Source organism: Denticeps clupeoides, chromosome 5, assembly GCF_900700375.1.
Source record: "Denticeps clupeoides chromosome 5, fDenClu1.1, whole genome shotgun sequence".
Taxonomy (NCBI): Eukaryota; Metazoa; Chordata; class Actinopteri; order Clupeiformes; family Denticipitidae; genus Denticeps; species Denticeps clupeoides.
In genome coordinates this window covers 12,334,140-12,360,248 of record NC_041711.1, presented here as the reverse complement: position 1 = coordinate 12,360,248, position 26,109 = coordinate 12,334,140, and the positions used below count along the sequence as shown (strand labels likewise).

Here is a 26,109-nt window from a genome sequence, read left to right as displayed (position 1 = left end):
GACATCCCTATACCATCACACACGTGCTCCATAACTATTCAGAACCACCTGTCACATATTGCACATCATTCTACTGTTTTGCGAAGATTTTATTTATTATCAATATTGCAAAATTATGCTTCCAATCCACAACACATCCTAGCAATTCCTGTCTGTGACACATTATACTTGAGAACTAGACAGGCCTTCTCTGTTCAGTTCTCTGAAGGTTACACAGGCTGGCAGAGGGCCACCTCCAAAAGCAACATATCTACAGGGGTGATTTAAACCGTACCGGCTGCAGATGGCTTTAGAGGACTCCGGTGGCCTACCATGCAGAAACACCTCTCCTCAAGGCACAGAGCTCTGCAGCCATCAGGGCTATCCTTGTCTGCCTCTGGTCTTCTGGAAGGTGTTCTTCCAGCTCCTTCTCACTCGGTTGAGGGTGTGAATGTGTGTGTCGTTCTATTATTACACGCTGTCTCAGAGAACTCTACACACAACATTGTGAAAAGTCTCAGAAACAGACCACCACACGCTGCGCTGCAGGCATGAATACCACTTTCACACCAGCGTAGTACATTTCCACTGGCTGCAAACCCTCCACTTCTCAGGCCCTGCCCAGGACAATAAATAAGAGTTCAATATCACTGCAAGATGCAGCTTTAGGAAAATAAAGCAACGGTGAGGAAAGCAGCTTTGTACACACACAAGGTCCCGCCAGTCTCATGGTCCCTTGAAGCCTCCAGCTAAGCCTAAAGAGAAGAAGTTGCGCAGCTGACAGAAGAAATGCTCCTCTTTGTCCCTACGTGTGCGGTAGCGTCCGTTCAGGCAGTCCCAGGCAGAGCGTTTGCAGTAGTTGTAGAAGTGCTCTTCTGTCCTCTTCAGGGTGTGGTTCAGGTCCAGGGTGCCTTGCAAGCTAAAAGGAAACATTCAGGTGTCATATAGCGAGGCTGCTGTGTTAAACTTCTTATGGCTTATTAAAATGTAAAATGAACCTGGCATGTGCATCAATTTCATTATTCAATAAGGTATCGAATTAAAGTACTAATTTTGTATTGTTGTGTCCCTGAAGTATCCACCCAGGCTTTTAACTTTTTAACTTTTTTTTTAAACTGTAGGTTTATTTATAGTCTATACGTACATATATTATATATATCTCAATAAATCTCTACTTATAGTAATGATTAAAAAGTGAAAGAGGCAATACATTCCCTTGATAGCTAGACTTTATGTTGGTCTCTCCCAACTCTGTAAACTAATGACTGATCGCCTATAAACCGGAGTCTACAAATGAAGAACAATATTGCATTATTTCAGCTCAGCAAACAATTGGATAACAGAGTCTATTTCTCCACACACATAATGTCATTGTTTTATGAAAATAAGGAAATTTAAGTAAGCTGTTTATGTGAATCAATATTTGAATTGGTGTTTGACAGAGGGGTTCTTTTTTTGAAGTTAACAAAATAGTTTGCAACTTTGTATGGGTGCAAAGTACTGTATATCACATTGTTTGCACAATTAATTGCACTCGCTAGTGCATATTTGTCATTCATTTCCTTTCCTTTATTTTGTGGATTTTGAATCCACACTGCTGAATCAACACTAGGACTCCATCCCAGTACCTGACACGAACATCCCAGTTTAATCCAGTGCTGAGCACAGGAGGATGAGTTCCACTTGCTGAGCCGTGGTTCCTCTCAAGGTTTCTTCCTTTTTAAGGGAGTTTTTCTTTGCCTCTGGCTTGCTCACTAAGGCCCTTGCGCACTGTTCTAATGTGAGGAACTTTGCCCCAATGTACATTGTAAAAAGCCTGTATAAAATAAAAAATAATTGATTGACACTGGGTGCAGGGCAGGGATCAACATGTCAAAAATTAAACCACCCTTGGATGTGTGAGACCAAGCTTTGGCCCGTTATGATGTCTAATAAGAATGCATGCTTTTTCAAGCATTCAGACCCACCTGTTGGCAAACTGTATGAGTTGAACATCATTCCTGCAGCTCAGCAATGCTTCTCTGTTCTCCAGCAATATCGTGGCACAAATAAAAAGCTCAAAAGTGAAATCGGTGTTGATGGACTGGGGCTCAGGTGCAGTCTCGTCCTCTGCATCCAACCACAACAATGCAGAAAAGCCAGTCAGTATCACAACAGCAAACCTGTACATTCTGTGCCATACAATATGCAGGATGCTGCCATAATTTAATCATATCTTATTTAGCAATCATAAAATAATTCAATGCAATTAAATTATTGACCTGAATATAATAACAAACTTTAATAAAATAATAATACAATTCTCAAAACAACTGTCAACAAATGGTGTTATATTATATTCAGAATAACCCAATACCACTAGATGGCGCCACATAAAATATTTTGTATGAAGTGCTGCTCAGTAAATGTTGAAAGAAGGGTACAGACAGCAGAAGCCTCACCCAGACAGTGTTTGTGGCTCAGGCGCTCCTGATAGTGTGCCCTCTCCACCTGCTGGGAGATGAGCTCCAGGTGATCACAGCTGAGGATCTCGAAGAGACGCAGTGCATCGCTGTGCTCAAACTCCCTCTGGAAGCCCAGAAGCAGCCACCTACAGAGGGAATTTCTGTTATAAAAACACAACAAGAAATCTCTACCAAATACACAGAATGAGAGAAAGACCTGTGGCAGAAGCTAAGCCGGTCCATGTTGTCTGTTACGAGGTGAGCGTGAAGCTGTGGGTCCAGTTCTTTCAGCAGTGCCGCCTCCAGTTCTAAATAAAATTTGACCATATAATCGGCTTCATTCTTCAAGTTGTAGATTATCAAAAGTAATCTGTTCTTTGTAAAGTTCTCTCCTTTGGATATGAACCTATTCCCACCCATTTTGCGATGCAGCCCATCAGCCTGGAAGTCTTTGGAGAACTTCTCCATGAAGCATGAGAAGCTCCAGTAAGCGTCCACCTCAGAGTCTAGAACTTCAAGGAACCGGCTGCAAAGGTCGTTCATCCCTTGAGCATAGCTGACCTCTGAATGACAGAAAAACAAGAACGTTGCAGACCAGGGGAAGCCACACTTCCTTCACTGTACCGGCAGAGGGCGATCCTGACAGGAGAAGATCATGTGACCAGACATTCCCATACCAGCTGTGCAGTCTGAGATAAAATCCATTTGACTTGGTTCCCGACCCTGTTTGAAGTGGCCCACCAGTCAGATCTGTTCCCCCTCAACTCCTTTAAAAGCTTGAGAAGAACCGCTGCCACAGCATGAAAAAGCCTTGCATAGTCCTGTCTCATGTACTGTAAAGTTGGAACGCTTTCTAAAAACCATCCAGTCTGTAACAGTCCAGATAAAAGATGCAGCACATTGTGTTGTGTGACAGGAGTGTGGATTTTGCATATCGGTACCTGGGTGAAAAGCAGCGTATGTGATGAGAATGTCTCTTAGCACCAGAAGATTGCCAAGGCCTTCACCCCTAGAAGTACAAACATAAAACACCCCTCAAACACTACAGCCAACTCATGAGACTCTCCATTGTCAAGACACTAGTTATAAAATATCATATTTGGCAGCATTACTGGTATCCTGTTTTTGGACCACAATGAAAGGCACACCCTGCGACAACATATCGCAAGTATTTAAACGGGCATGATTTCTAATCAAATAACTTCATTTTGATTAAAGTTGTTGAAGTAGAGAGCTATTTACAACTCGTGTTTTACTAAAAGCTCCAAGGTTAAAGAGTGCCTGATAATCTGGTTTCTTGTGTGTATGACAGACGTTTCATCACACATGCAAAAATTACTGTAAAACTTTTATGCTGAAAAACTAGACCCCAGTCTCTGTGGACCTTAATCACAGAATCACATGAATAAAGCCCTGCCTGTTTCTCCAGAGAAGAGAGGTTCCTGGACTGGCTGGAGTTAAAGAAGCCTACAGAACCATCACCCTGCCCTGTAACAATTTCCCTGTGGACATCAAACAAGTTTTTTTTATCTGATTATGATTCTGTGACAGGTATAACATAACAATGACAGCAACAACAAACTTATACCTTGGAGGAATTTGCTTTAAAACTTTTGCATTAGTCCAGACTGTTATGTCAGAAATGATGCATCACCAAATGCACCAAATTTGTATTAATGATATGAATGGTCATAATACTTTTACACACTATTGCTTGTGTTATTCATAAGCACTATTGACCGTGTAAATAGAATGCAGGATCTAAACTGAAGACGAAGGTGCAGGGCAAGCAAACATGTAACCGTAATCCAGACTCCATGAAAGCACGGCTGTGAACCGCATTCTGTTGGTTTAGCAGATGATTAAACCCAACAGTAGTTTTTTTTGTGACTAACTCTCCCTGTGGATTCACGTATGCCTGCGGGGCCTATCCGAAGTGCAGAACCCCACAAGAGCCGAATCAGACAACAGCTAATTCACAGTTGCAGTGAAGTGGTGGGGGGGGGGAGAGGGGCTGACTGTCATGTGCGACGGTCACAGTGTCAGCTGCCCGAGAAGGAGGATAATAATAAAAAAAAAAAAAACAAGAACCTTCAGGCTTAAATCAAAAAGGTTTACGCTCTGCTGGACAGGAATTTATGAGGCCATCACCAAGACTCCCTTATTTCAGGGAGGAGGGCTTTGATCTCCCGAGAGAGGGATTCGATTGCAGAGTCAAACCCCGTCTACTCAGAATATGTTGTATTCCTTATCACACCCTACATCTGGAAGCAGCAGCAGTTCACTGTGGTTGTACTTTGGGTGAGGTAGAGGTGAGTGTACTCACAAGTAGTAGGCAAGATTTCTGTCAGTTCTTGGGACATCCTTGTCAATAATTCGGATGGCTTCCTGAAGCTCTTCCAGGTCAAAGGTGACTCGTTCAAACAAGACCTGTTGAGATATATGAAGATGAAGCAAATGAAGAAATAGCCTAAGTTGGTAGAAGTTCAGCAATGGTGGCAGTCAGGTGCCACAAAGTGTTAAATTAAATTCACTTGAGTTCAACACAAGTGAACTCAAGTGTGCTGTGCTACAAATTGATAACCAAGCCCCCGAAAAAGAAAAGTCAGCGAGGTTCAGGCTAGTCCGAAGCTCTTTTCATGACGGTGGGCAAATCGGTGGTGACTCTTGCTCCTCACCTGATTTCTTGGGTTCAAGCTTTGACTGTGCATATTTGAAGTAATAGTTATAAAAACAAGAAAAAACGGAATAAAAGAGACCAGAATTAAAACAAAGGTAAGCAAGCTATAATGCAGGCTGATATGGACACCCTGTTTGGTGCCCGAGGACAATATGGGCTTGTTTCCCGGGGAGGGGTGGAGTCACCGTAATTCAACAGGAGGTTTCAGGAATACACGTACAGCGGTACTGGTGTACGAGGCATATGCACATGCATGTGCGAACCGTGCATGATGATCTCTGCCTACATCACAGACACGGAGTTGTTACGTCCCGTGGTCATGTGATATGCTGTCTGTGTTCTCTGTCTTGTTTGTGTTTTTCCTTTTTGTAGGAGGAGCCTGTAATTTACGGAACTCCTCTCGTACCTGACTCTGATTTGCGCTCCCGTCGGAGAGAGGCTGTTAAAGATGGTGTGGGAAGAGGGAAGAGGAGAAGGGGAAAATACGCCAGACAGATGCCCTGTTCACTCTAGTCTAGCCTGTGCTTTTTCATGCCTGACTGCAGTCTTGATTCAAAGCTTGTGCTGTACAGTTTTGATTAATTAAAATGACCTCGCTAAAACGTTTGTGGCGTTTCCATCCCTCTTTCTAATTGTTCACGTTCCTGACCTAAACCAGGACGTAACAGAGTCAACGGGAATCACAGAAGACTCTTTGATAACTTTAGAGACAAAGGATAATATGTTGTCTCAGATAAAAATATCTGCAATAATGCAGATTGTTGCAAAACCCAAGGCAGGAAAACCACTGTCTAACACGCAATCGCTGTATCTGTGTAACTCAGGGCGAATTTTACATTTCCATTCATTTGAAGCAAGATGCATACGAGTTGGCAGATCAGTTCGAAATTCTAAGCCCCACCAGCAGCATCCGAAGACTGTGTGCACAGGAAAACCAGATCTGCCCCGCCTCCAGGCAGTAACAGGATAAGCCAGGAGGGAGCAGGGGCAGTATTGTACCTGGGCCTGCAGTTCCAGGAAGGCCATCCTGTCTTTCACCTCCTCGTCGAGCTCCTCAGCCTCCTGTTTCACCCGTTCCTGTCGCTGATCAAAGTACTTCACAGCGGCCACAAGCTCAGCTAAGAAGGGAAAAGGGGAAACTAGATTCTTAACCATTATTTAAGCACACACACACACACACACACACACACACTCTATATATGAATGAAATCCGCCCGAACTACGTTGTGCGTGAGAAATAGTGAGTTGTCTTGGTGGACATGGTGCTGGGGTACCGTCTGTGCCGTTGAGGCGTAAACGCGCAGCTCCGGGCAAGAGCTGCTGCCATTTCTTCTTCATGAAGTGGTAGCGCACGGCCAGCTGCTCCAGGAGCAAGGGCCGCTCCAGAGCCGTGGAGCTGCAGGGGTACATGCCGAACAGGAAGCGCCACACCTGCCCACGGTCCGAAGGACACACGCCACCTTCCAGGAGAGGAACGCCAGTTTACGTGAGGAAAAGACAGACCGCTTTGCCTCCTTTATTCATGTTGTAGGTTATGATTTACTATTGCAGACTTCTGTTTTAGAATTATTGAACGAATGCGTTGTCATTTCATCGGTAGTCTAATTTTGTCCCCATTACAATGGACGGCACTGACAGTGTAGATCCTTCTGCTGCCGGATGCTTATTGGTTGATGTGCTGGTCTCTCTTTTTCCAAATGTCCCCCTGTTCTTTAGGAATATTCTGGTGACAAAATGACTCAACCCAGCAATAAAGTTAAAAACATCCATTATTATTCCCTGATCATCTTTAGGGTGGTAGTAGCCTAGTTTGTTGGTAACACACTCGCTTATGAACCAGAAGACCCAGGTTCAAACCCCACTTACTACCATTGTGTCCCTGAGCAAGACACTTAACCCTGAGTTGCTCCAGGGGGGACTGTCCCTGTAACTACTCATTGTAAGTCGCTCTGGATAAGGGCGTCTGATAAATGCCGTAAATGTAAAGTAAATGTAAAGTTGCTCGTGAAGCCTGGAGTGGGGTTTGAAGATGTGAGGATGAGGGCCGTAGCCTGTAAACACTTACAAAATCCTGCTGGCTGAAAGTAAAACTGATCTTTTGGTCCACAGTCAAGGGCAAAGAGCACCAAGTGTTGCACAGCGGAATCATTATAATCATAATCCTGTACTTATTACAGCTCAGGGATTATTACGTAAGTACGCAGCAGGTAGTTGAGGCGAACTGGTGACGGGAAGGTGCCAAGGTGCCACTGAGGTCCCCTGTCACGGGTGCTCACTGCCCACTAAGGGTGAGGACGCATCTCATGATGACACTTTTTATCTCACTGAGGATATAAATATCGGCACTGATCGGATGGAAGTATCATATAAAACACGCAGACTGTGCGTTATGTCCCTCACCGTTTTTGAAGATGTGCACTCGCAGCCTGGATTCGTCCACGCGGCCCTCCGCGTCCATGACGCCCGGCAGGCGGATGGTGACGGCGGCGACGCGGACCGAAGGTGCGCTGTCCTCCTCCGGGAACATCCCTCGCGTCTCCTCCTCACGGCAGCGGCGCGCTGTTTCTCCCCGTCAGCGCGGCGGGGTAAAAAAAAAAAAGTTCCCAGCGTGCAAAAATACTTCAGAAGAGTGAAAAAAACGCGCAACAGCTCGGAGCTTTAACTCGGCACCGAGAAGAGTAGCAGTTCGAGCCCGTACAGACGCCGCGGCGTCATGTGACGTTTTCATCTCCGTCCGAGTGTCAGGATCGGCCGCGGAGCTGCGCCCCCTGCCGGTGTCCCCACGAGTCGCCTTCATCTTTTATAAATGAACAGTGCAAGGTTAGACTGGCTGTAACATAACATAACATTTAGGATTGAAATGAAAAAGTAAACACCGTAATGTCATATTAATATACAATAATATACAACATCAGAGTCTATTGGTCTAATGTGACAGTGTGTCACAGTGTCATCTTGATACACAGCACATGTTACCCATAACAAATGTAGGGCAACCAATGAGCAAGTAATTAAGGATTAAGGATCATCTTATCTTTAGACTCTCTTATCAGTGAGGTGAAGTCATTGTCATTGTGAAACACTGCAGCACAGCACACGGTGACACAACGAAATGTGTCCTCTGCTTTTAACCATCACCCCTAGTGAGCAAGGGAGCAGTCAGTGGGGACCTTGCTGGAATCTTGGTGGCTTTGGGATTCAAACCAGCATCCTTCTGATTACAGGTCCTCTTCCTTGGCCACCACTGCCCCCGTTATGAATTATTAACCAACAAACCCTTGTGGTGTTATGTGTGAGCCCCACTTCCTCATGACAGGAAGAATTGTCCAGTTCTCTAATTCAGTCAAAATTCTACATCAGTGTTGACTGTTGCATAATATAAAATGGGGTTGGGCGCTGAGAACCCGTCCTTCGTGGTGTTTGTCAGGCACATTTCACAGACTTGTGACTCGAAATTTGCCAGTGAAAATCAAATGAACTCATTTTGATTTATATGTTAATATATTCAAAAAAGAAGAACCATGTACTACCAAGTCTCATTCTAATGTTTTAGAAAAAAATTCAACACATTTTTTTTACTAAATTTCACCAGTCTTGCTAACTGTGTTTTTTTCCCTACATAATTTGCTGCGGAAGTATTTCCATAGGTGCACATTTTCCTACTCGGCTACCACTAAATTCCAGTGACTCATAAGGCGCATTTATAAATTCCCTGTGGAGTGCAGATTATTTTGGTCACAGTGGGTTTTTCTTCAGTGAATTTCATCATAATGGTTATATGGTTCCCAACAGTAGTAAATGTACACAACATTTTCAGTCAGATTGTGTGCAAGTGTGTCTGTCTCTGTGTGCCACATGGACCAATCAGTGTTTAACCTGACAAAAATTCTGTAATATAACCTCTACCTTTATTTCCTAGACGGGATCCTGGGGGGTGGATTCCACCATGTTTAGAACCAACAGTTTCGCAGACTGGTTGAGGTTGAAAGTTTCGAACTCTGCCTGTACCATTGTGAAAGCCCCAAAAAACATGTAACATGTCATCAACATAAGATTTCCCCACCGCCATTGGAAATGTCTGAAAATGCACCGCTGTGTGTCCCAGCTACCATGTCCGCGGTGAAAAAACAGGGCTAAATGTTGCATTGTTAAAGTATTTGTGATGTGATGGATTTTGTATCAGTGGTCGATGTGATCTCCCCTACCTTTGGAACTTATACGAGAGAGAAAATAAGCACATTTCATATCAGGTTACATCTGCTATTTGTGATTAAAGAACTTGTGGTCTTGAGTCTTGACTACTGTCCCCAGGTGGTCTAAAGTAATTTTGGTGTCTATACCCATAGCACAATATGCAGACAGCTGAGGAAAACTCCAAAAAGTAGTTTGGTCCAATATGCACGGATAAGGGTAAGGGTTTTAAAATTTTTTATTCATTTTATATAACACACTGGAACTTGCAGTATGCAAGGGTCCAACCACCAACAACTACAAGCATACATCCAGAACACTTGACCACATGACAGTGAGCAAAGTCTTTACACATTTACGTAAGTGGCTTCATAGCTGGTCACACACTCGTACGGGTCGCCCTCATCACATCCACTGGCCTGTAAGTGTTAAAACAGTGTCAAATGAGCAAACCGTGATAAACATTGCGCCTGCAGAACCATGCTTGACATCAAGTTCTGCTGCCAATATTGTGTAGGGTGCAGGGTGTTTTTCCAGAACATTGTGTGAGATTCAGCGTACCTCAGAATTCCCGTAAACATGCTGAGGGATTTCGTAGATGAAACACACTGATGGATTCAGGTTTCTTTCTTCTTTCCTAGAGTATATATAACATTTTATAGATTTTGCAGTTGTGCAATTGACCAATACTTGGCCTGAAGTCCATGAGCCCTATTTTAGTCTGCAACATTAGATTTGTGGAACTATGCATGTCCTAAATGTAATTGTACCCCATGGTTCAGATCATTAAATCAAAACCCCTATGTGACTGTGTTGTGTCACAGGTTAATGTGTTGTAGTAGGTTAATAAAACAGGGAAATCTAATATAATTGGGATACCTTGCAGGACAGACATAGTCAGGCACATCCTTCGACAGATCGACATCCCTGCTGCCAGTTATGGACTGGTCAGCTGGAATGCTTGAGCTGCACAAAAAGAATGAAAAATCATTATTTGGGTAAACAAACAGACATTGTATTAAATATAAGTCAAGCTAGGACAGAGCTTCTTAGTCATGTTCTCAATGGTTTGAATGAAAACTCTCCAGGAACAGGACTGGAGCCTCCTGGAATTGGCTAATATTGGTACTGTATACCTGACTTGCCAGTTCCTTTTGACGATGCATACTAAAATGGCAATGCCTGCCACCAGTAGGGCTGAGCAAGCAACTGCAATGTAAATCTTGCCTGTTTGCACAAACACAAGGATGCAATTCAGTTCTCAATTGAAGAAAAAAAATGGCTTTTGTAAAAAGAAACATTATTATAGAAGAGCTGAAACTATTGTCATGCCATTGTGCGGGACGTTAAACATCATAGTTGAATTCCCCTGAGAGTTCCTGGCTAAGCACTGCACAGAGTCGGCAAAGCCTGGCGCTCCTTGGAGGGTGACTATGGTGAGAGAACCATGGTTCTCCACACTGGTGCTGGGGAGGGCTCGGAAAGGGTCTGGCAGCAACCACTGGATCTCACTGGAAGGATGGGCGTCGACCATGCACAGACAGGTCACTGTGGAAATCTCAGTGGTACATCCTGAGCCCGCTTTAATCTCTGGCACATCTGAGAACAGGGGGAACATGAATAAGGATGAGCAGAGCAAGAACCCTGCTGAGGGGTAGAATGCCAGACATCATCAGTTTTGCCCAGCAGCGTGTCATTCAGATGCCCTAGATCAGCTTAGGGTGATCATTCTGTTAGTTCTGACTCTTAACAAGTGAATGGTTCATTGTGTAAAACAGGAAGAACAAAGTTGGACATGCAGAAGCTGAACAGATTGATCAAATAACTGAATGAGAGGAAAGAAATTCATGCTTTTGTGTGTTTATGCCAAGAGATTCCTGTACGTTCCTGAATAATATGTCGAATAAAAGACAAATTTTGTTGAATTCCCACTCACACACCACGTTGAGGACTGCTGGGCGGGAGCTGCCTTGTCCTTCTGTGTTGATGGCCGTACAGTAGAGGGGCTGTGTGGATCGGGAGACTTTCTCCTGTGTGAAAGAGTGTCCTTCCGACTGCAGAATTCCATTGACGTTGTACCACTGGTAGCTGTAGGCTGGAGGGTTGCTGTCACTCGAGCAGTTCAGCAACGCCGACTCGCCTTCTCTCACCTCAGGCACAGATTCGACCCTCACATCCTCTGGTGCATCTATGTGATTTAACAAAGTGTTAAAGAACACAGATGTAATAATAAAAATAAAGTGAAGTGATGGTCACATGTGATACACAGCAGCACAACACACGGTGCACACAGTGAAATTTGTCCTCTGCATTTAACTCATCGCCCTGAGTGAGCAGTGGGCAGCCATGACAGGCGCCCAGGGAGCAGTGTGTGGGGACGGTGCGTTGCTCAGTGGCACTTGTAATGTCCATTCCGCTCCCCTACAAAAGCGTGATCTAGAGTCGGGAGAAATGTTCTCCATCACAAATCCAGAGGTGTTCCTCATGTGTTTCACACTGGTTTGTATCTCCTGTCTGTACATTTTGTCATAGAGGATGTCAGCATGGGTGAGTGTGAGGAACGTTGGAACGTTGTGAGTAACCTGGAATGCTGTCGGGTTATTTTTGGAATATTCGCAATATTCAAACTAAATTTTTCATGGAAATAAAGGACCTTTCTAATGACCCTAAACATTTGACCTGTAGTATTTATTCATTAAATTTAGTAGTGCCATGCTGTGTTAGTCACTCAGCAGTATCAAGTTTGATTGTCTATTTCCAGTGACCATTTCCACTATCCTCACTGCTCTTCATAATGGCTCCTTGTTAAATAAGAAGGGCAAGATATTATTGGTAGATTATTTCTTATTCCATCAGAAACAGGATGCAGACATTGTCATCTGTACACTATAAACCACTGTTTAAAGAATATGACCTTTCCAGGGCTTACATTTGACGAGGAGTGTCTGATAGGTCCTCACTTTCTTCCCTCCGCTGTATGATGCTGTGCAGTACAGGCGTACTTTATGATCTGCCCTTGTCGGTGTGAAGGTCAGTGATGAGGTCATCCTCCACTCGCCATTGGTAAGATGCTCCGAATGAGTGACTGTGGCCCCGCTGTGACTCCAAGTGATGATGGGAGGGTTGGCGGGACAAGAATGAGACACCGAACAAGTAGCTTGTGCCACTTCACCTGACTGCACTTCCTCCTTGGCCAAGAGAACGGGAGATTCTGGGGCATCTGTTCAGGGAAATTACTCTTTCAAAAGCAGCTGAACGAGCGCAAGAAACACACTCGGTATCTGGAACACACTCGGTATCACTCACCTTTGATTGTAATGCTGACCCTGCTGTTTTTAAAGGAATATTTATCTTTATCTTCGATTTCAACCCTGAATGTGTAAGGACCTTTGTCACTTCTTTTGAGAGGCTCGATTTTCAGGGAACAGTTCCTGTGGCTCAGGTCTCCCAACAGCCTAGTTCGGCCCTTGTACTTAGCATCCACTTTGGATTTCTCTGGGTGGTAGATGTTCTCACGGCTGTCTGTATGCCATATTGCTATGATTTCTGAAGTCTTCAGGTTGTGAGTAGGATAAGTAAATGAACAGGGAATAACAATGCAGGACCCTAGAAGACCAGACACTGTCTCTGGGATCTCAGCACTCCATGAAGTTTCTGGACGTGTACCTGAAGGGGAAAAACAGACCACATATTGCATTTTTAATTAAACTTATTTTTACTCCCATCTCATTTTTTCAGATGAAGGCTTCGAATCAAGCAAGTTTGTGTTATTGAGTGAAAGGAAAAGAAAAAACATTTGACAAAAAAACTAAGAATAAAAACACCATATAAAAACTACATGTTTCAGGTTTGAAATTCTTACCTTTGACACAGATGAGAAGTGCACAGGTCAGCAATAAGAAAGTTTCCATCTTTTCTTATATATACATAAAAGCAATATAATGAATTAAGCACTGAAGTGAAACAAAGGGCTAGTGAAATTTAAGTAAGATAATCCTATATATTTCTTTTATGCATAGTGATAACAAATTCATATAACAAACCAGATAATCATGCTAATTTCTGCAGAGCACCTTCATATTCATTATCAAGCAATATGTGTTTTTTTTGGTTTTGAGAATATGTAATGATTGCCTGAATTAATAAGATATAAGATATTGATATATAATAAGATATTGTTTGCTTTGTAGTAACAAATCTCAACATCAAGAGCTTTGTCAGAAAGGTCTGGGGTGTAATCTAAGTGTAGTTGACACCTTTATAAACTCATATACTTGGATAAAAAAGAAATGTTGTACTTACTTATTGCATTTAATCCAGACTGCAGGGCTTTGTCCTGAGTGTGTGAGCACGCTGAAATCCTCCCCCCTTTGGCTGCATTCTTTCCTTTATAAATCCAATGTGTGCTGTCCATATTAGTCATCACTTCCTATTGTTTATTTTAACTTTTTTGTGTTGGAAGAAATAACTGACTTTGTTGCTCGAGGCATGCACATATGGCTAACAAACAATATAAATGATAAATAATGCGAAAGTAACTAAGGACCTAACATGTATAAGTGTGTTTAAATGCTGAACAGTCAACTGGCCCAACTTTTAAAAAATCATTAAAATATCAGAAATAATTGTATTGTTCTGCTTATCTTTGAAATGCTGAAAAACAAAAAAAGGTACACATGCCTTCTATTTCAAGTTCAAATTCAAGTGAACTTTATTGTAATTTCAGCAACATACAGGTGAGAGGCGAAACAACGTTTCTCCTGACCCTGGCGCTACATATAACATTTACACAGTGTTATATGTGTCAGTCCAGTCCATGAGTGTTCAAATGTTTGATGGCCAGTGGAAGGGTGCAGTAAGGGCCAAATGCTTTGGTAATATTTTCCGAATGGCAAAAGGCCAAAGAGTGCTCATTTCACACAAACATTTGTCGATATTTCTGCCCATAATCAGGGTATCCTGTCACATAATAGGGCAGGGTTGGTGAGTGCAAAAAATAATGTAATTGTAATCTGTCATGTTAGTATAGGAAAATGTGTAATAAATTACAGTTGCTTATTGAAAGATTCATGATTACAATTTTAGTTACATTTTAATACTGTATACAAAACCTTGCTGATATGTTCTGATGTTGGAGCTGGGCTGGCTGCCGAAAGCCATGACTGAACGATTAAAGCTGTGGCGCTCAACCATCCAATCGCAGAGTAATTTTCAATCGATCACAATGTGCTTTATAGAATCTGTGCCAGCACTAGTGCAAAGCACAGCATGTGCCACAGAGCATACTATCATGTCCCTCAAGGTGAAAGTGTAGGATGATACCCATGATGATCAACCTCTGAACAAGTGACACTCTTTCTACACATCGGATTTTACCATAAATAGTGGGATTTCAGTGGCCCAAAGCTTGTTACCCTACCTGGAAAAGTCCATATTAATCATAAATCTATGTACATAGCAACATTCCAAGGTGACATAATAACGGTGTTAGAAAATAGTCTTACACCAATATATCATGATATTTTTCGTGGTGAAAATGTATCGATACAGGGACATCAAATATTGATATTTTTTGTATACAAATTTAGTCCAATAGTCCAGTTCTGAGTTATGCTGTATTGGGTGAATTATTAACATAATATGATCCACCCAGATCATACACAGCATCTTGTATATCAGCTTTGATTTTACATTTGCAGTTAACCTTTGGATTATTGCAATATGTACAGTATCACAACGTATCATGATATAATCGTATCATATCCCATGTATTATGATACTTATCATAATCATGAGATCATGAGATCATGAGATCCTTGCCAATACACCCCTACTTGATACTACAGGGTGGGCCATTTATATGGATACACCTTGATAAAATGGGAATGGTTGGTGATATTAACGTCCTGTGGCACATTAGTATATGTGAGGGGTAAGAAATTGCCATGCATCATAATCCAAGGCACAGTTCCCAGGTGAAATTTTCAGCGAATATTGTGCTGGGCCAGACAGGGAACAAGTCCACATTTTGAGTGGGAACAGAGATGACCACCATATACAAATTTAATAACATTACTTTCTGAAACAGATCTTCCGTAGTTAAAAGTGAAGTGGCTGTCATTATGAAAGACTGCAGCACAGCACACGGTGCACTCGACGAAATGTGTCCTCTGCATTTAACTTATCACCAGGCATGACAGGCGTCCAGGGAGCAGTGTGTGGGAACAATACTTTGCTCAGTGGCACCTTGACTGTTTGAACCGGCAACCTTCCGATTACGGGTCCGCTTCCTTACCCACTAGGCCACCCCTGCCCAAACAATCTAGACCTTAAGGATGATAGAAGAAACTGTTAGGGGGTACTGTGTTCTAATAACAAAAATTAAACAGTTCTAAAAATTTCCACAAAAAATATTCAGGTAATCCATTTTATTTACTCTTAACTACCCTTGTTTTCTCTATATGCTTTGAAATAAATGATCTGGGATGTAAGGAATTATGCAGGTCAACAAGCCTTGATTCATGGTTAGGGCATAAACAACTTTTGCATGTGGTCAGAATGCATGAGATTAAATTATCAAAAACTGAAAAGTCATTATTTCGGTTTAGAATATATTGAATATAACGTAACGGTGGAGCGGATCGGAGGTGGAGCGGATCAGTGGTGGACCCATAATCAGAAGGTTGGCAGTTTTGAATCCCAAATTGACAAGGTGCTACTAAGCAAAGCAGCAGTGGAAAAGTGGCGGCCATTGGTACATCTCTCCTTCTGCTACAGGGCATCTTCAACAAAAATATTAGTCAATTTAAAGTGACAAAGTTGCATTATTAACACGGCATCATTCCAGTGGAACTGAAGACAAATGTATAAATACATGTACAGTATTATATGTAAGCAAGCACAGGACACAGGGGGGTAGTAGCCTAGGTGAAAACAGCTGAAGGTGATGAAAAGGTGGTGAAAACAGCTCAGAGGATTACAGGCACACCACTCCCAGCAATAATGGACACTTACACCACGCGCTGTCTCAGGAAAACAAAGAACATCCTGAAGGACCCCAGCCATACTGCACTGTCACTTTTTACTTTCCTGCCATCAGGCAAGAGACTCAGGACAATTCACACATGCACATCACGATTCAGAAACAGTTTCTTCCCCAGTGCCATCAGGCTATACAACACATAGTATGCACTGCACCGTCACTTAAATTATGCACAATCACTTCTTTATGCAACTTAGATATATTCACCCTTCTGTGACTTATTTATTTATTGCTGCTGCACTTTGTCTTCTATGTCTTATATGTATCATGTTCTATGTTCTGTCTACGTGGGAGAGGTTTTCAAGTAAGAATTTCATTGTGCTCTGTACACTGTACTTTGTACATATGACAATAAACTTCAACCTCAACACACTTGCCTATGAACCAGAAGACCCAGGTTCAAATCCCGCTTACTACCATTGTGTCCTTGAGCAAGACACTTAAACCTAAGTTGCTCCAGGGGGACTGTCCCTGTAACTACTGATTGTAAGTCGCTCTGGATAAGGGCGTCTGATAAATGCTGTAAATGTAAATGTAAATGTAAATGCACACAACAAAATTTGTCCCCTGCTTTTAACCCACCACCCTTTGTGAGCAGTGGGCAGCCATGACAGGTCCCTTTAGCTTGGGGTCCCCAAAGTCCCTTGATATGTCTCTGCATGTAACCTATAGAAAAATTCTGGTTTACAAAATTGGAGATTTTAGGAGGCACTCCCTTGCATCACAATAAATTGCATCACCCTTGTTGAGCAGTGGGCAGCCATGACATGTGTGGGGACCACTAGGCCACTACTGCCCCAGCAGAGGCAGTGATAGTGTAGATATACTCACACTAGAACCCCACAAACCACCACCACCCTGTCCCCGCCCTAACAAATAATTTTTCCATGTGAGAAATACAATGTGTGGTGGGAGTGCTTAACAAAAGACTAAAAAGTGTCTGCCCACTGCATCATTTGATCATTTGATGCTAGAGGAATATCAAGTTACGTCTGATGCGTCATATAGAATAATTTTCTTGCAGTTGGTGTGCTAAATGCCATTGCCCACATTTCCTCTGTTCACCATGGCTGAATAGCAATCCCTGATCAGAGACAGTAAATGAAAGGAATTACTAATATTCAACTAACTTTTCACTCCGGTCTGCAAAAGGTAAGTGTATTGTGCAAATGCAGTGGAGTGAATGTGCAGTGACAGAGGGGATGTGGTTATGTGCAGTGACAGAGGGGATGTGGCTATGTGACAGGACCTGGGGTGACTAAAACATAACAGGTTTTAGACAATGAACATTTTAGACATTTTTGTTGCATGTATAGCCAAGGCAAAAAAAATTGCTGCAGATACTCGCATTTAATTCTGATGGACAAATTACATTTCAATGTATTTAAGTTTTCTTGTGCTTTGCTTTACCTTCTACCAGTGTCTAAACCAGTGAAATGCACTTCTTTGACAGGCCTACAGAGGGCATTGCGAGTGGGTGTCTGATTCTTAAGGGGAAGGCACGCTTCTCAAAGTCACCCTTTTCTTCAGGTCTGACCATCTATCCTGCAGACACAGTCTGAGGTAAGACGTGTTGTCTTGTTCTAGTTCTTTCTTTCTAAGGTTCAAAATGCAAACAATCACTACTAAATACTTAAACAAAGATTTGGTATTTTATTCCATTCTTTTTTTTTCATACTTAGTTTTATATGTAATAAAAGTTTATGTAATTTATGATCATGTCTGTGACTTCCATGAAAAATAAAAAAAAAACATGAAATGAGTTAAAAAAAAATACAGCGATCTACAATGATGTAGTCGCAAGCCACATTTGCCATCTTTGCACTAAACTAGACTGCTTGTCTCTGAATTAGTGAATTTATATTGCTTTTTTTCATCGAGAGGGGGTCTATATTAATCAGTGAACCTTTTAAAGTGACAGACTTGCATTATTATCACGACATCATTCCAATGGAACTGAAGACAAATGTATAAATGTATGTACAGTAGTATATGTAGTGCTGTAAATAATACACCCCTATAAGAGTGAGGGTGTGACAATTGCTTTATTCTATATTTTGAAATTACATTTGATGAATGTAATTAATTCATTGATTAGCTGGACACAATGCAACTGAGTTGTTTATTTTGGGGGCAGTGGTGGCCTAGCGGGTAAGGAAGTGGACTTGGTACCGAAGGGCTGCAGGTTCCAACCCCGAACTGCCAAGGTACCACAGAGGTCCTCTTGATCAAGGTACCGTCCACACACACTGCTCCCCGGGTGCCTTTCACTGCTCACTGAGGGTGATTGATTAAATGCAGAGGTCACATTATGTTGCATGCACCGTATTCTGTGCTGCAGTGTATCACAATGACAAAAACAATGACTTTTTTTTCACAAAATCACAGTAAGGAGCAATGAAATAATTACTGGCAGTGATTCTTTTTATTAAAGGCCTCTTCTTGTTATGTGAACATTTCAGGTTCATACTCAAGACTAACGTTGTTTGTGTAACAATGGACGAATATGGAAGGCTGTTTTTGTACGGGCTTTTCCTAAAGGGTAAAATTGCATTTTCCCCACTTATAACTTTCAGAAATCATAGTGTGATCGTTATCAGAGAAGATAGTTTTTTCCAATCTTTTTCCTCTTTCAGCTTTAATTGGACCTGCTTTGTCAGGAGAGTGGCGAGCAAAGGTTGTCAACACCATGAACGTACTCACATCTTCTTGTGTCGTGGTACCCTGTACATTCTACCATCCTGAAGGTGAAATATCCAAGACTCGGATGAGAGGCATATGGCACTACCAAGATGACTGGGAGAAAATTGTTTACAATGAGGAATCAACACAGATTGAACCCAACTTCAGGGGACGCACAAAAATTGTAGGTGATTTAGGCCACGACAACTGCACTCTGGTGATTGAGGGGCTGAAGAATCATGACAACGGACCATATTGCTTTAGAGTGGAGATCCCACAAAAAGACAAATTCTCCTTTGTTGGTAACTGTGTGACATTCAAGGTATATGGTGAGTGTGATGCTCTTCGTTTGAATCACAGAAAGTTCACATCAAGCAATTCTGTTTTTCACGTATTTATTCTTTATTTATGTTTAAGACATTCCTTCAAAGCCTCAACTGAAGAGTCATGTATCAGCTACTGAAGGAGCCCCATATGTGGTGACCTGCTTTATGGACCACACCTGTCCTTCACATCCCCCAGAACTGACCTGGAGCAGTAAGGGTGACCCGAAACAAACTGCTCAGCATGAAGAGCTTGACAATGGGAAGTGGAGGGTCACTTCAACTCTGATATTCATCCCAACTGAAGATGATGACCACAGTGAACTGACATGCCACGCAAAATTCTATGGTGGTTTGAAATCTTCAGAAACTTTAAAAGTCTTTGTGAAACGTAAGACATGCCACCCGTCCCTCATTCTTTCTAGATTTTATGTCCAGTCGCTATTTGTGAATTTCGCCCATGATGTAAAGAACTTTGCCACAAATGTGTGTTTACACTGATATTTCATGCAAATTGTTCAGTGTTTTCTCAGCGTATTCTCATTATAAATTATTCAGTCAGTCAGTCAAACCTGTACACAGAATGGCTGTCAAACAATTATGTTTTTTTTAATTATTAATTTGACATTTATCATGACTAAAGCTTACTACAAAGCATATTTAAAACTGAATGATTATAGTCAACATTGCATAAAAGAGGCTCAGATGGGGAGCGATGGGAAATAAAATGGAAATTTAATTTTCTGCTAATTTGGTATTCAATGGGGCAAACATGATTCAGTTGATTTGCTCAAAAACACTGTAAACCGTGTTTTTCTAGACTCTAGACATGTTGCTCCCGGGTTTGCGAGTCTCGGCAGCCGCATGAATCATTTGAAAAGTAAATGCGATACACAAAACTGTCCATCTCCATCCAGGATGAATTTCACATGTGTCATACAGGAAGTAAACAAAGCACATTTCATCAATTTATTTTCATGCTCTAATTAATTATGTTTTAATTGCAGTGATTAATGTGTATGTTTTGACAGCCTGAAATTTAAGTTATATTTGAAGGATCCAATCAAATCAATATCCTAGTGGATAACACACTCGCCAATGAACCAGAAGACCCAGGTTCAAATCCCGCTTACTACCATTTTGTCCCTGAGCAAGACACTTAACCCTAAATTGCTCCAGGGGGACTGTCCCCTGTAACTACTGATTGTAAGTTGCTCTGGATAAGGGCGTCTGATAAATGCCGTAAATGTAAATGTAAATGTCACTTTATAAGGATTTATAGAGGATACATTATGGACAGCCATGGGCATGGCGGGTGTAAATCATTTATAAATAACATACAAATATTACTGTCCCATGGTGCTGACAAAATGCTTTGATGCCCAATTACTAATAATAATGATAATTGTTCTTATTTTGCAGGTCAAGGAAGTCTTTCTTACATTATCATTCCTGTAGTTGCTGTTCTAGCAACTGTTGTTCTGTTTGGTGGGGTCTGCTTCGCAATGAGAAGAAAGTACATGTGAGTTTATTAGATCAGGAAGTTCAGGAAGTTTAACCAAGTAGTTCACATTACACAGGTGTGCAGTGGCTATAGTAAGTGTACACATCCCTAATTAGAAAAAATAGGACCACAATAAATCATTTTAAAACTTCTCAGATTAATTGAAAAGCAAAAAATATACAATTCGCAGGTTGCATAATTGTACCCTTCCTTAAACTGATTTTAGTCTCTAACAGATTTATTTATCTTGAGTTGTTTTCAGGTTATAGAGGTGTGTACACTGTGTACAAGACTGTGAATAGTTATGTTCATGTGCTTTCTCAGTTTTTTTATTTTTTAACAAATAAATAAACTTTTTTCATGCATGTTTATATCTCTCTCTGTGTGTAGGGAATTATGATATTATATTTATTTGATTATCTTTTTCATGATTATCTTTAGGAAACGCATCCAGGAGCTTCAAAGTGATGACAATGGGCAAGTAAAAAAGTTCATTATTTCTTATACCATTTTTTCATTGTTAACACACCAGAATAATTATAAAGTGCAGCAGAGGGAAATAGTCCTGAATTGCCTGATGTGAGTTGTTTATTACTATCAACCTTTATTGTTGTTTCTATTAAAATTAACTGGTTAATTGTAATGGTGTATTGATGTTGAAGAACAGATATGCAGCAAGTGTTCCATTAGTGCATTGTGCATGAAGAGTCCTTTTTTATTTTGTGGAACACACTGTGAATTGGACTTTTTTGGAAATGAAACTGTGGTCTTTTTTTTTTTAAGCTTCCACTTAAAGATGTTTTGTGTTAATAATAAACTAGGCCTGCTGTACTGTTATCCATCTTATGTTCTCCAGCTTCACACTACAATCAGTTTCAGATCCAGATTTGTTCAAAAGCTTTATTTACTTACATTGTGTGAGATATAGAAAAAGCTATTTATTAGGACTGAATAACATTGCATGCATTTCTGTACTAAGGATATGGAGTCGAATGTCTAGAATGTCTCGGAGGTAAGCCCAAGATCTCAACATTTCCTCTGAAAAATCCATGAACTGCAATTTTGCAAATATCTTTTCCAATATGCTATTTTTGAAGTGACATTGAAAATAATTAAACATGTTATGCTGCTTTATTGTTTTTTTTTAACACCTAATAGATTCCGTCGTTCGCCACATGAAGCATCTCATGGTGAAATAAGGTACACTTGATTGATTCCTAAATGTTTGAATCACTTTTTAGGCATCCTTATATAAATGCATGTAACAGTTCTTTAAATTAGATATTCAGCATGATCATTAGCTGTGACATCATTATTCCTGGAACTTCAAAGCGTGGCCAGAGGTGGGCAGATAAGGGGAAGCTCTTACTATAGATGCTGGGTTAGGTGTTGTTTATTGGCATATACTTTTATGACTCAATCATTTGCATATTTTCTGTTCCTCTTATCAGTAGGCAGTCTGTCTGGAGCAGATTTTCGCGGTAAGTCAGAGATTCAGAAAAAGTCATGTGTGATTATTTTAGTACTGCGTGTCAAATGAATATATATGCATATGTTTGCTGTTGCAGACGACCTCGTGGAAATGCTACTGAATTAAATGCAGGTTACAAGTAAGTGATGTACAAAGGGAATGGGATAAACCAGTTCTCCATGTATAAGCTATATGTGGATGTGGAAGGAGATTTTACATTTAGCTTATATTTAGCTTATCAAGAGCATCTCATGGCTCATGGACCCAGTGTTAGTTCATGGGGTTTCATTTTATTCATTGGCAAGTGACTTAACTTGTGTACCAGTACATTTTACAATTAAATTTACGCCATTCGTCAGATGCCCTCGTCCAGAGCATCTTACAATGAGTAGTTACAGGGACAGTCCCCCTGGAGACACTCAGGGTTAATTGTCTTGCTCAAGGATACAATGGTAGTAAGTGGGGTTTGAACCCACTCAGTAGGTCACTACAACTTCTGCCTAAATGCATGTTCAGTACCATCATACACTTAACAGCCTCCAAGTAACAACACATGATTGGGGAGACGCCATCACATGGGGCACAACTACCTATAGTTAATGGGACTGTTGCTTATTGTGGACTTTGTATTCTGATGCTCTGAGATCAGAAAACAGGTTGTGCTCCACAGATCCACAATGCTGAATACTGTTTCTTCTTCACCAAGGTCCAACAATATACAAAGTAACCTTGACACCAGTACTTGCTTCAAACCACCATTTCCATCCCCTAAAAGGTATATTAATTAGTCCTACTAATACACATAATGCCCTTAAATTATTAATTAGACTTTGCGCAATACATTCATTAGGAGACCTTTGACTAATTCTTACCTTTCAGCAACCCAAAATCTGCCAACAACAAGTATGGAGGTGCCTGTTCATATGTATGTATCATTTTCCAGAAAACATTTTGCTAAAACATTATGCATAGTGGCGATACTTTACAAGTAGGTAGACTGTGGTCTGGTGGAGGCATAGAGGCAGGCTATGCAGAGAATATTTGTGATTAATTGAACCAAATTAATATGGTTTGACATTACCATGTTTCTTTGGCATTATCAGGCATTATGTTATACTTTTATTTATTGACGATTTGTTTTTTCTTGTAAGGCTGAAGATAATATCAACACTGCACATGCCAGCATATATGGAAACATCTAGAACAACTTGAAAGTAAAAGAAGCCTCATCTAATACATTTTCTTCTTCTTTTTAAAAATGTTTCTTATCATCTTTAATGAGCATATAAGTAAAAAGGGGAAGATGTGCAAAGTGCAAAGGCAGCAGAAACAAAGCCTATTCACTGCGATTCTATTTGAAGCTCTAATACAGTGGCACGAAAAAGTATGTGAAGACTTTTGGAATTTGTCCAAAAGTCTTAATCCAAAAGTCTTCATCTTAGACTTCATCTAAGTCAAGGGTGTTGACAAATATAATGTGGCTAAAATAATAACACAATCTTCTGATCTGCCATGTCTTTACTGAAAACAACAATAAACAACTCATATTACAAGTGGAAAAAGTATGTGAACCCTTGGAATTAATAACTGATTGGATTGCGGTTATTGTTTAAAGTGAAGTGATTGTCATTGTGAAACAGTGCAGCACAGTACACGGTGACACAACGAATTGTGTCCTCTGCTTTTAACCATCACCCTTGGTGAGCAGTTGGCAGCCATGACAGGCGCCCGGGGAGCAGTGTGTGGGGACAGTACTCAGTGGCACCTTTTTTAGCGGTTGAATTTAATATATTAATGCTAACACAATAATTTGCATATATGATACAGTTTGTATGGTCAGATTTATTATTCATTATTTACTACAAATTATATTTTATTAAGTTATTATTAGAACCGCTATTATTTACAAAATTAGCACATTTACATTTTTTTCTGTCTGTATACATTATACACTGAATACACTGTCTGGATTTCTACTCATTTTTTACAAACCCGACACTTGACTCTAACTAATTTTTTTTTATGTAATTAATAAGATTATAATTTGGTTTGGATTATTTTTTATGCACATTATATTTGTCAATACCATGAATTAGATGAAGATCAGATCACATTATATGACAAAACTATGAAATTTAAACAGGTTCTGTTGCTTCCATATATTTTCTTGTATTTTTCTGGCATTTTTGGCACTGTATGTAAAGATGGTTCTAGAGAGAAGCAGCATAGTAGTTAAACGTAATTTACATATTCCTAGTTTATACTCTGGGCTCCAATAGCTGACTAGTATATATAAAATGCAATGTATTATTTCAACATATTGCTTTTTTATCATTTTAACTACTGATTGTATGTTGCTTTGGATAAGGGTGTCTTCTAAATGGAATAAATGTATATGGATGCATTCAGTTGTTTTTTTTGTATTTCTATTTATTCATCTGTTACCGCCCTTTAACCATCTTGATCAGCCAGCATGAAGTTTGTTCATGAACTTCCCTTTTCTAGTAACATCTGCTGTTATTGTTTTCCTGTCTCCTCTTCTACTGTAAATGATCACTAACAAGTAGCTAGTGTTTTTTATTTTGTGTTCTTTGCAAAAATGGTTAATGATATGAAATGAAGTGTTTGATTTCAGGTTTTGAAGAACAAATATATCTAGCAAAAAATGCTAGAATTTTTCTACCTGAAATGTTGTTACATTGGCTTTTGGATTAATTTTGGATTAATTAAGGTTTATTCAAAAGAAGGTTTATATTTGTGTTCCCCTCATTAGGCAAATGTTTTAGTCAAGATTGTTTCATGATATACTTGTATGATATTATTCTCAAATATCATGTGCATAATATTATTTTTTATATGACAAGTCTTCTGGAAAAAAAAGGAAGTGTGGAGGAAGTGTGGACAAAGCGTGTGGCTGATTTTTCCAGGAAATCAAATGCCACTGTACTTTCTACAGCCTCGAGGAAGCGACCCTGCCATTTCAAAAGTGCTACAGTAGTTGTTAAAGAAACTGTTGTAAACCTTTATATTGAATTGATACGGATATTATTATCATCATTCTGAATTAATCGTGTGAGAATATATCTGAATTGATTATTCTGACTTTGTTGAAGAGTGTAATGCTTTTACACATTTGTGTAGTGAACTTCAGTCACAATAACTCCAACATGTGAAAAAGCAGTTTCAGTTCTGGAGGCAAATATAGACACGTAGAATGAGGTCATTATAGCACAGATATTATCTGCATTGCAAAGAAATCTTAACAAAGGTCATAGCACATGATGTCTAAACATAGTGTTGCAAAATGTAAAACAGAATACATTAGTAAACACTCCAGGAAAAATATGAAATGCCTCCAATGTCTACACTTTAAAACACAGCAATCAACGGTCAGTTCACCTTTTTTACAGTTTAGATTGTAAAACAAAGCAAAACAAAGAAGTCAACAACAAAGAATGCTAAACAGCATCAATGAAGGCGCTTCGCCATTTCAGGTGTCACAGGGTCAGACGTAACAGATGTCATTTATCCAAAATGACCAATGACTGTAAAACTACTGTGTAACAGCAAGTTGTCCACTGAATGAATGAATGAATGAATGAAGTGAATGTGAAGTGACTGTCATTGTGATACACCGCACATGTTGCACACAACGAAATGTGTCCTCTGCTTTTAACCAATCACCCTTTAGTGAGCAGTGGGGGAGCAGTGTGTGGGGACGGTGCTTTGCACAGTGGCACCTCAGTGGCACCTTGGCGTATCGGAATTTGAACCCACAACCTTCTGATTACAG

At 40.5% G+C, this 26,109-nt stretch overlaps 3 protein-coding genes and 1 long non-coding RNA gene across 8 annotated transcripts in view; 1 reads left to right on the top strand and 3 right to left on the bottom strand.

Annotated features, from left to right (window-relative positions):
• LOC114790009 (myelin-associated glycoprotein-like) overlaps positions 1-24,720 on the top strand; it is a 36,501-nt gene extending 11,781 nt beyond the window's left edge. Inside the window, exons 2-15 of one of the 3 annotated variants that reach the window (XM_028979579.1) lie at positions 17,790-17,899; positions 18,474-18,569; positions 18,799-18,878; positions 18,973-19,347; positions 19,436-19,732; positions 20,764-20,863; positions 21,287-21,322; positions 21,825-21,857; positions 22,004-22,045; positions 22,300-22,326; positions 22,414-22,455; positions 23,023-23,091; positions 23,196-23,241; positions 23,468-24,720. In XM_028979579.1, coding sequence (XP_028835412.1) covers positions 18,833-18,878; positions 18,973-19,347; positions 19,436-19,732; positions 20,764-20,863; positions 21,287-21,322; positions 21,825-21,857; positions 22,004-22,045; positions 22,300-22,326; positions 22,414-22,455; positions 23,023-23,091; positions 23,196-23,241; positions 23,468-23,518 — 1,164 coding nt within the window. In that variant the 5' untranslated portion in view covers positions 17,790-17,899; positions 18,474-18,569; positions 18,799-18,832 and the 3' untranslated portion in view covers positions 23,519-24,720. Of the gene's footprint in view, positions 1-17,789; positions 17,900-18,473; positions 18,570-18,798; positions 18,879-18,972; positions 19,348-19,435; positions 19,733-20,763; positions 20,864-21,286; positions 21,323-21,824; positions 21,858-22,003; positions 22,046-22,296; positions 22,327-22,413; positions 22,456-23,022; positions 23,092-23,195; positions 23,242-23,467 lie in introns of all 3 variants that reach the window. The other 2 variants (XM_028979577.1, XM_028979578.1) reach the window with 2 other exon arrangements.
• LOC114790008 (TBC1 domain family member 15) lies at positions 72-7,824 on the bottom strand. Of its 3 annotated transcripts, none has more exons than XM_028979575.1 (10): positions 7,504-7,824; positions 6,378-6,563; positions 6,103-6,221; positions 4,750-4,853; positions 3,365-3,432; positions 2,641-2,986; positions 2,421-2,569; positions 1,947-2,088; positions 689-898; positions 72-596 (listed from the first exon to the last, which is right to left on the bottom strand). In XM_028979575.1, exons 1-9 carry the CDS (start codon positions 7,628-7,630, stop codon positions 706-708), a joined length of 1,434 nt encoding a protein of 477 aa, XP_028835408.1. In that variant the 5' UTR covers positions 7,631-7,824; the 3' UTR covers positions 72-596; positions 689-705. The 3 variants fall into 3 exon arrangements, with proteins under 3 accessions (XP_028835408.1, XP_028835409.1, XP_028835407.1); XM_028979576.1 differs by having other exon boundaries at positions 72-898; positions 2,641-2,731; positions 2,840-2,986; XM_028979574.1 differs by having other exon boundaries at positions 72-898.
• Positions 9,559-10,385, bottom strand: LOC114790011 (uncharacterized). The gene is made up of 3 exons (XR_003749747.1): positions 10,174-10,385; positions 9,856-9,931; positions 9,559-9,713 (listed from the first exon to the last, which is right to left on the bottom strand). It is a non-coding gene; the product is annotated as an uncharacterized LOC114790011 (long non-coding RNA).
• On the bottom strand, positions 10,598-13,637 carry LOC114789875 (myelin-associated glycoprotein). Its single transcript, XM_028979303.1, has 6 exons — positions 13,597-13,637; positions 13,157-13,210; positions 12,601-12,960; positions 12,224-12,514; positions 11,231-11,482; positions 10,598-10,893 (listed from the first exon to the last, which is right to left on the bottom strand). The coding sequence occupies exons 2-6, from the start codon at positions 13,203-13,205 to the stop codon at positions 10,598-10,600; spliced, it is 1,248 nt and encodes a 415-aa protein (XP_028835136.1). The 5' UTR covers positions 13,206-13,210; positions 13,597-13,637.
• Positions 24,721-26,109: the final 1,389 nt, after the last annotated feature.

Bases quoted from the DNA above. Each gene is read 5' to 3' on its own strand.
- LOC114790008 (XM_028979574.1), bottom strand. From the start codon at position 7,630: ATGTTCCCGGAGGAGGACAGCGCACCTTCGGTCCGCGTCGCCGCCGTC. The intron at 2,089-2,420 runs GTGAGGCTTCTG...GGTTGGATGCAG, and splicing joins GAGCCACAAACACTGTCTGG to AGGACGAGACTGCACCTGAG. The intron at 899-1,946 runs GTGGGTCTGAAT...GTTTCCTTTTAG, and splicing joins CTCATACAGTTTGCCAACAG to CTTGCAAGGCACCCTGGACC.
- LOC114789875 (XM_028979303.1), bottom strand. From the start codon at position 13,205: ATGGAAACTTTCTTATTGCTGACCTGTGCACTTCTCATCTGTGTCAAA. The intron at 12,515-12,600 runs GTGAGTGATACC...TTCCCTGAACAG, and splicing joins GGTCAGCATTACAATCAAAG to ATGCCCCAGAATCTCCCGTT. The intron at 11,483-12,223 runs GTAAGCCCTGGA...TAAATCACATAG, and splicing joins TCAGACACTCCTCGTCAAAT to ATGCACCAGAGGATGTGAGG.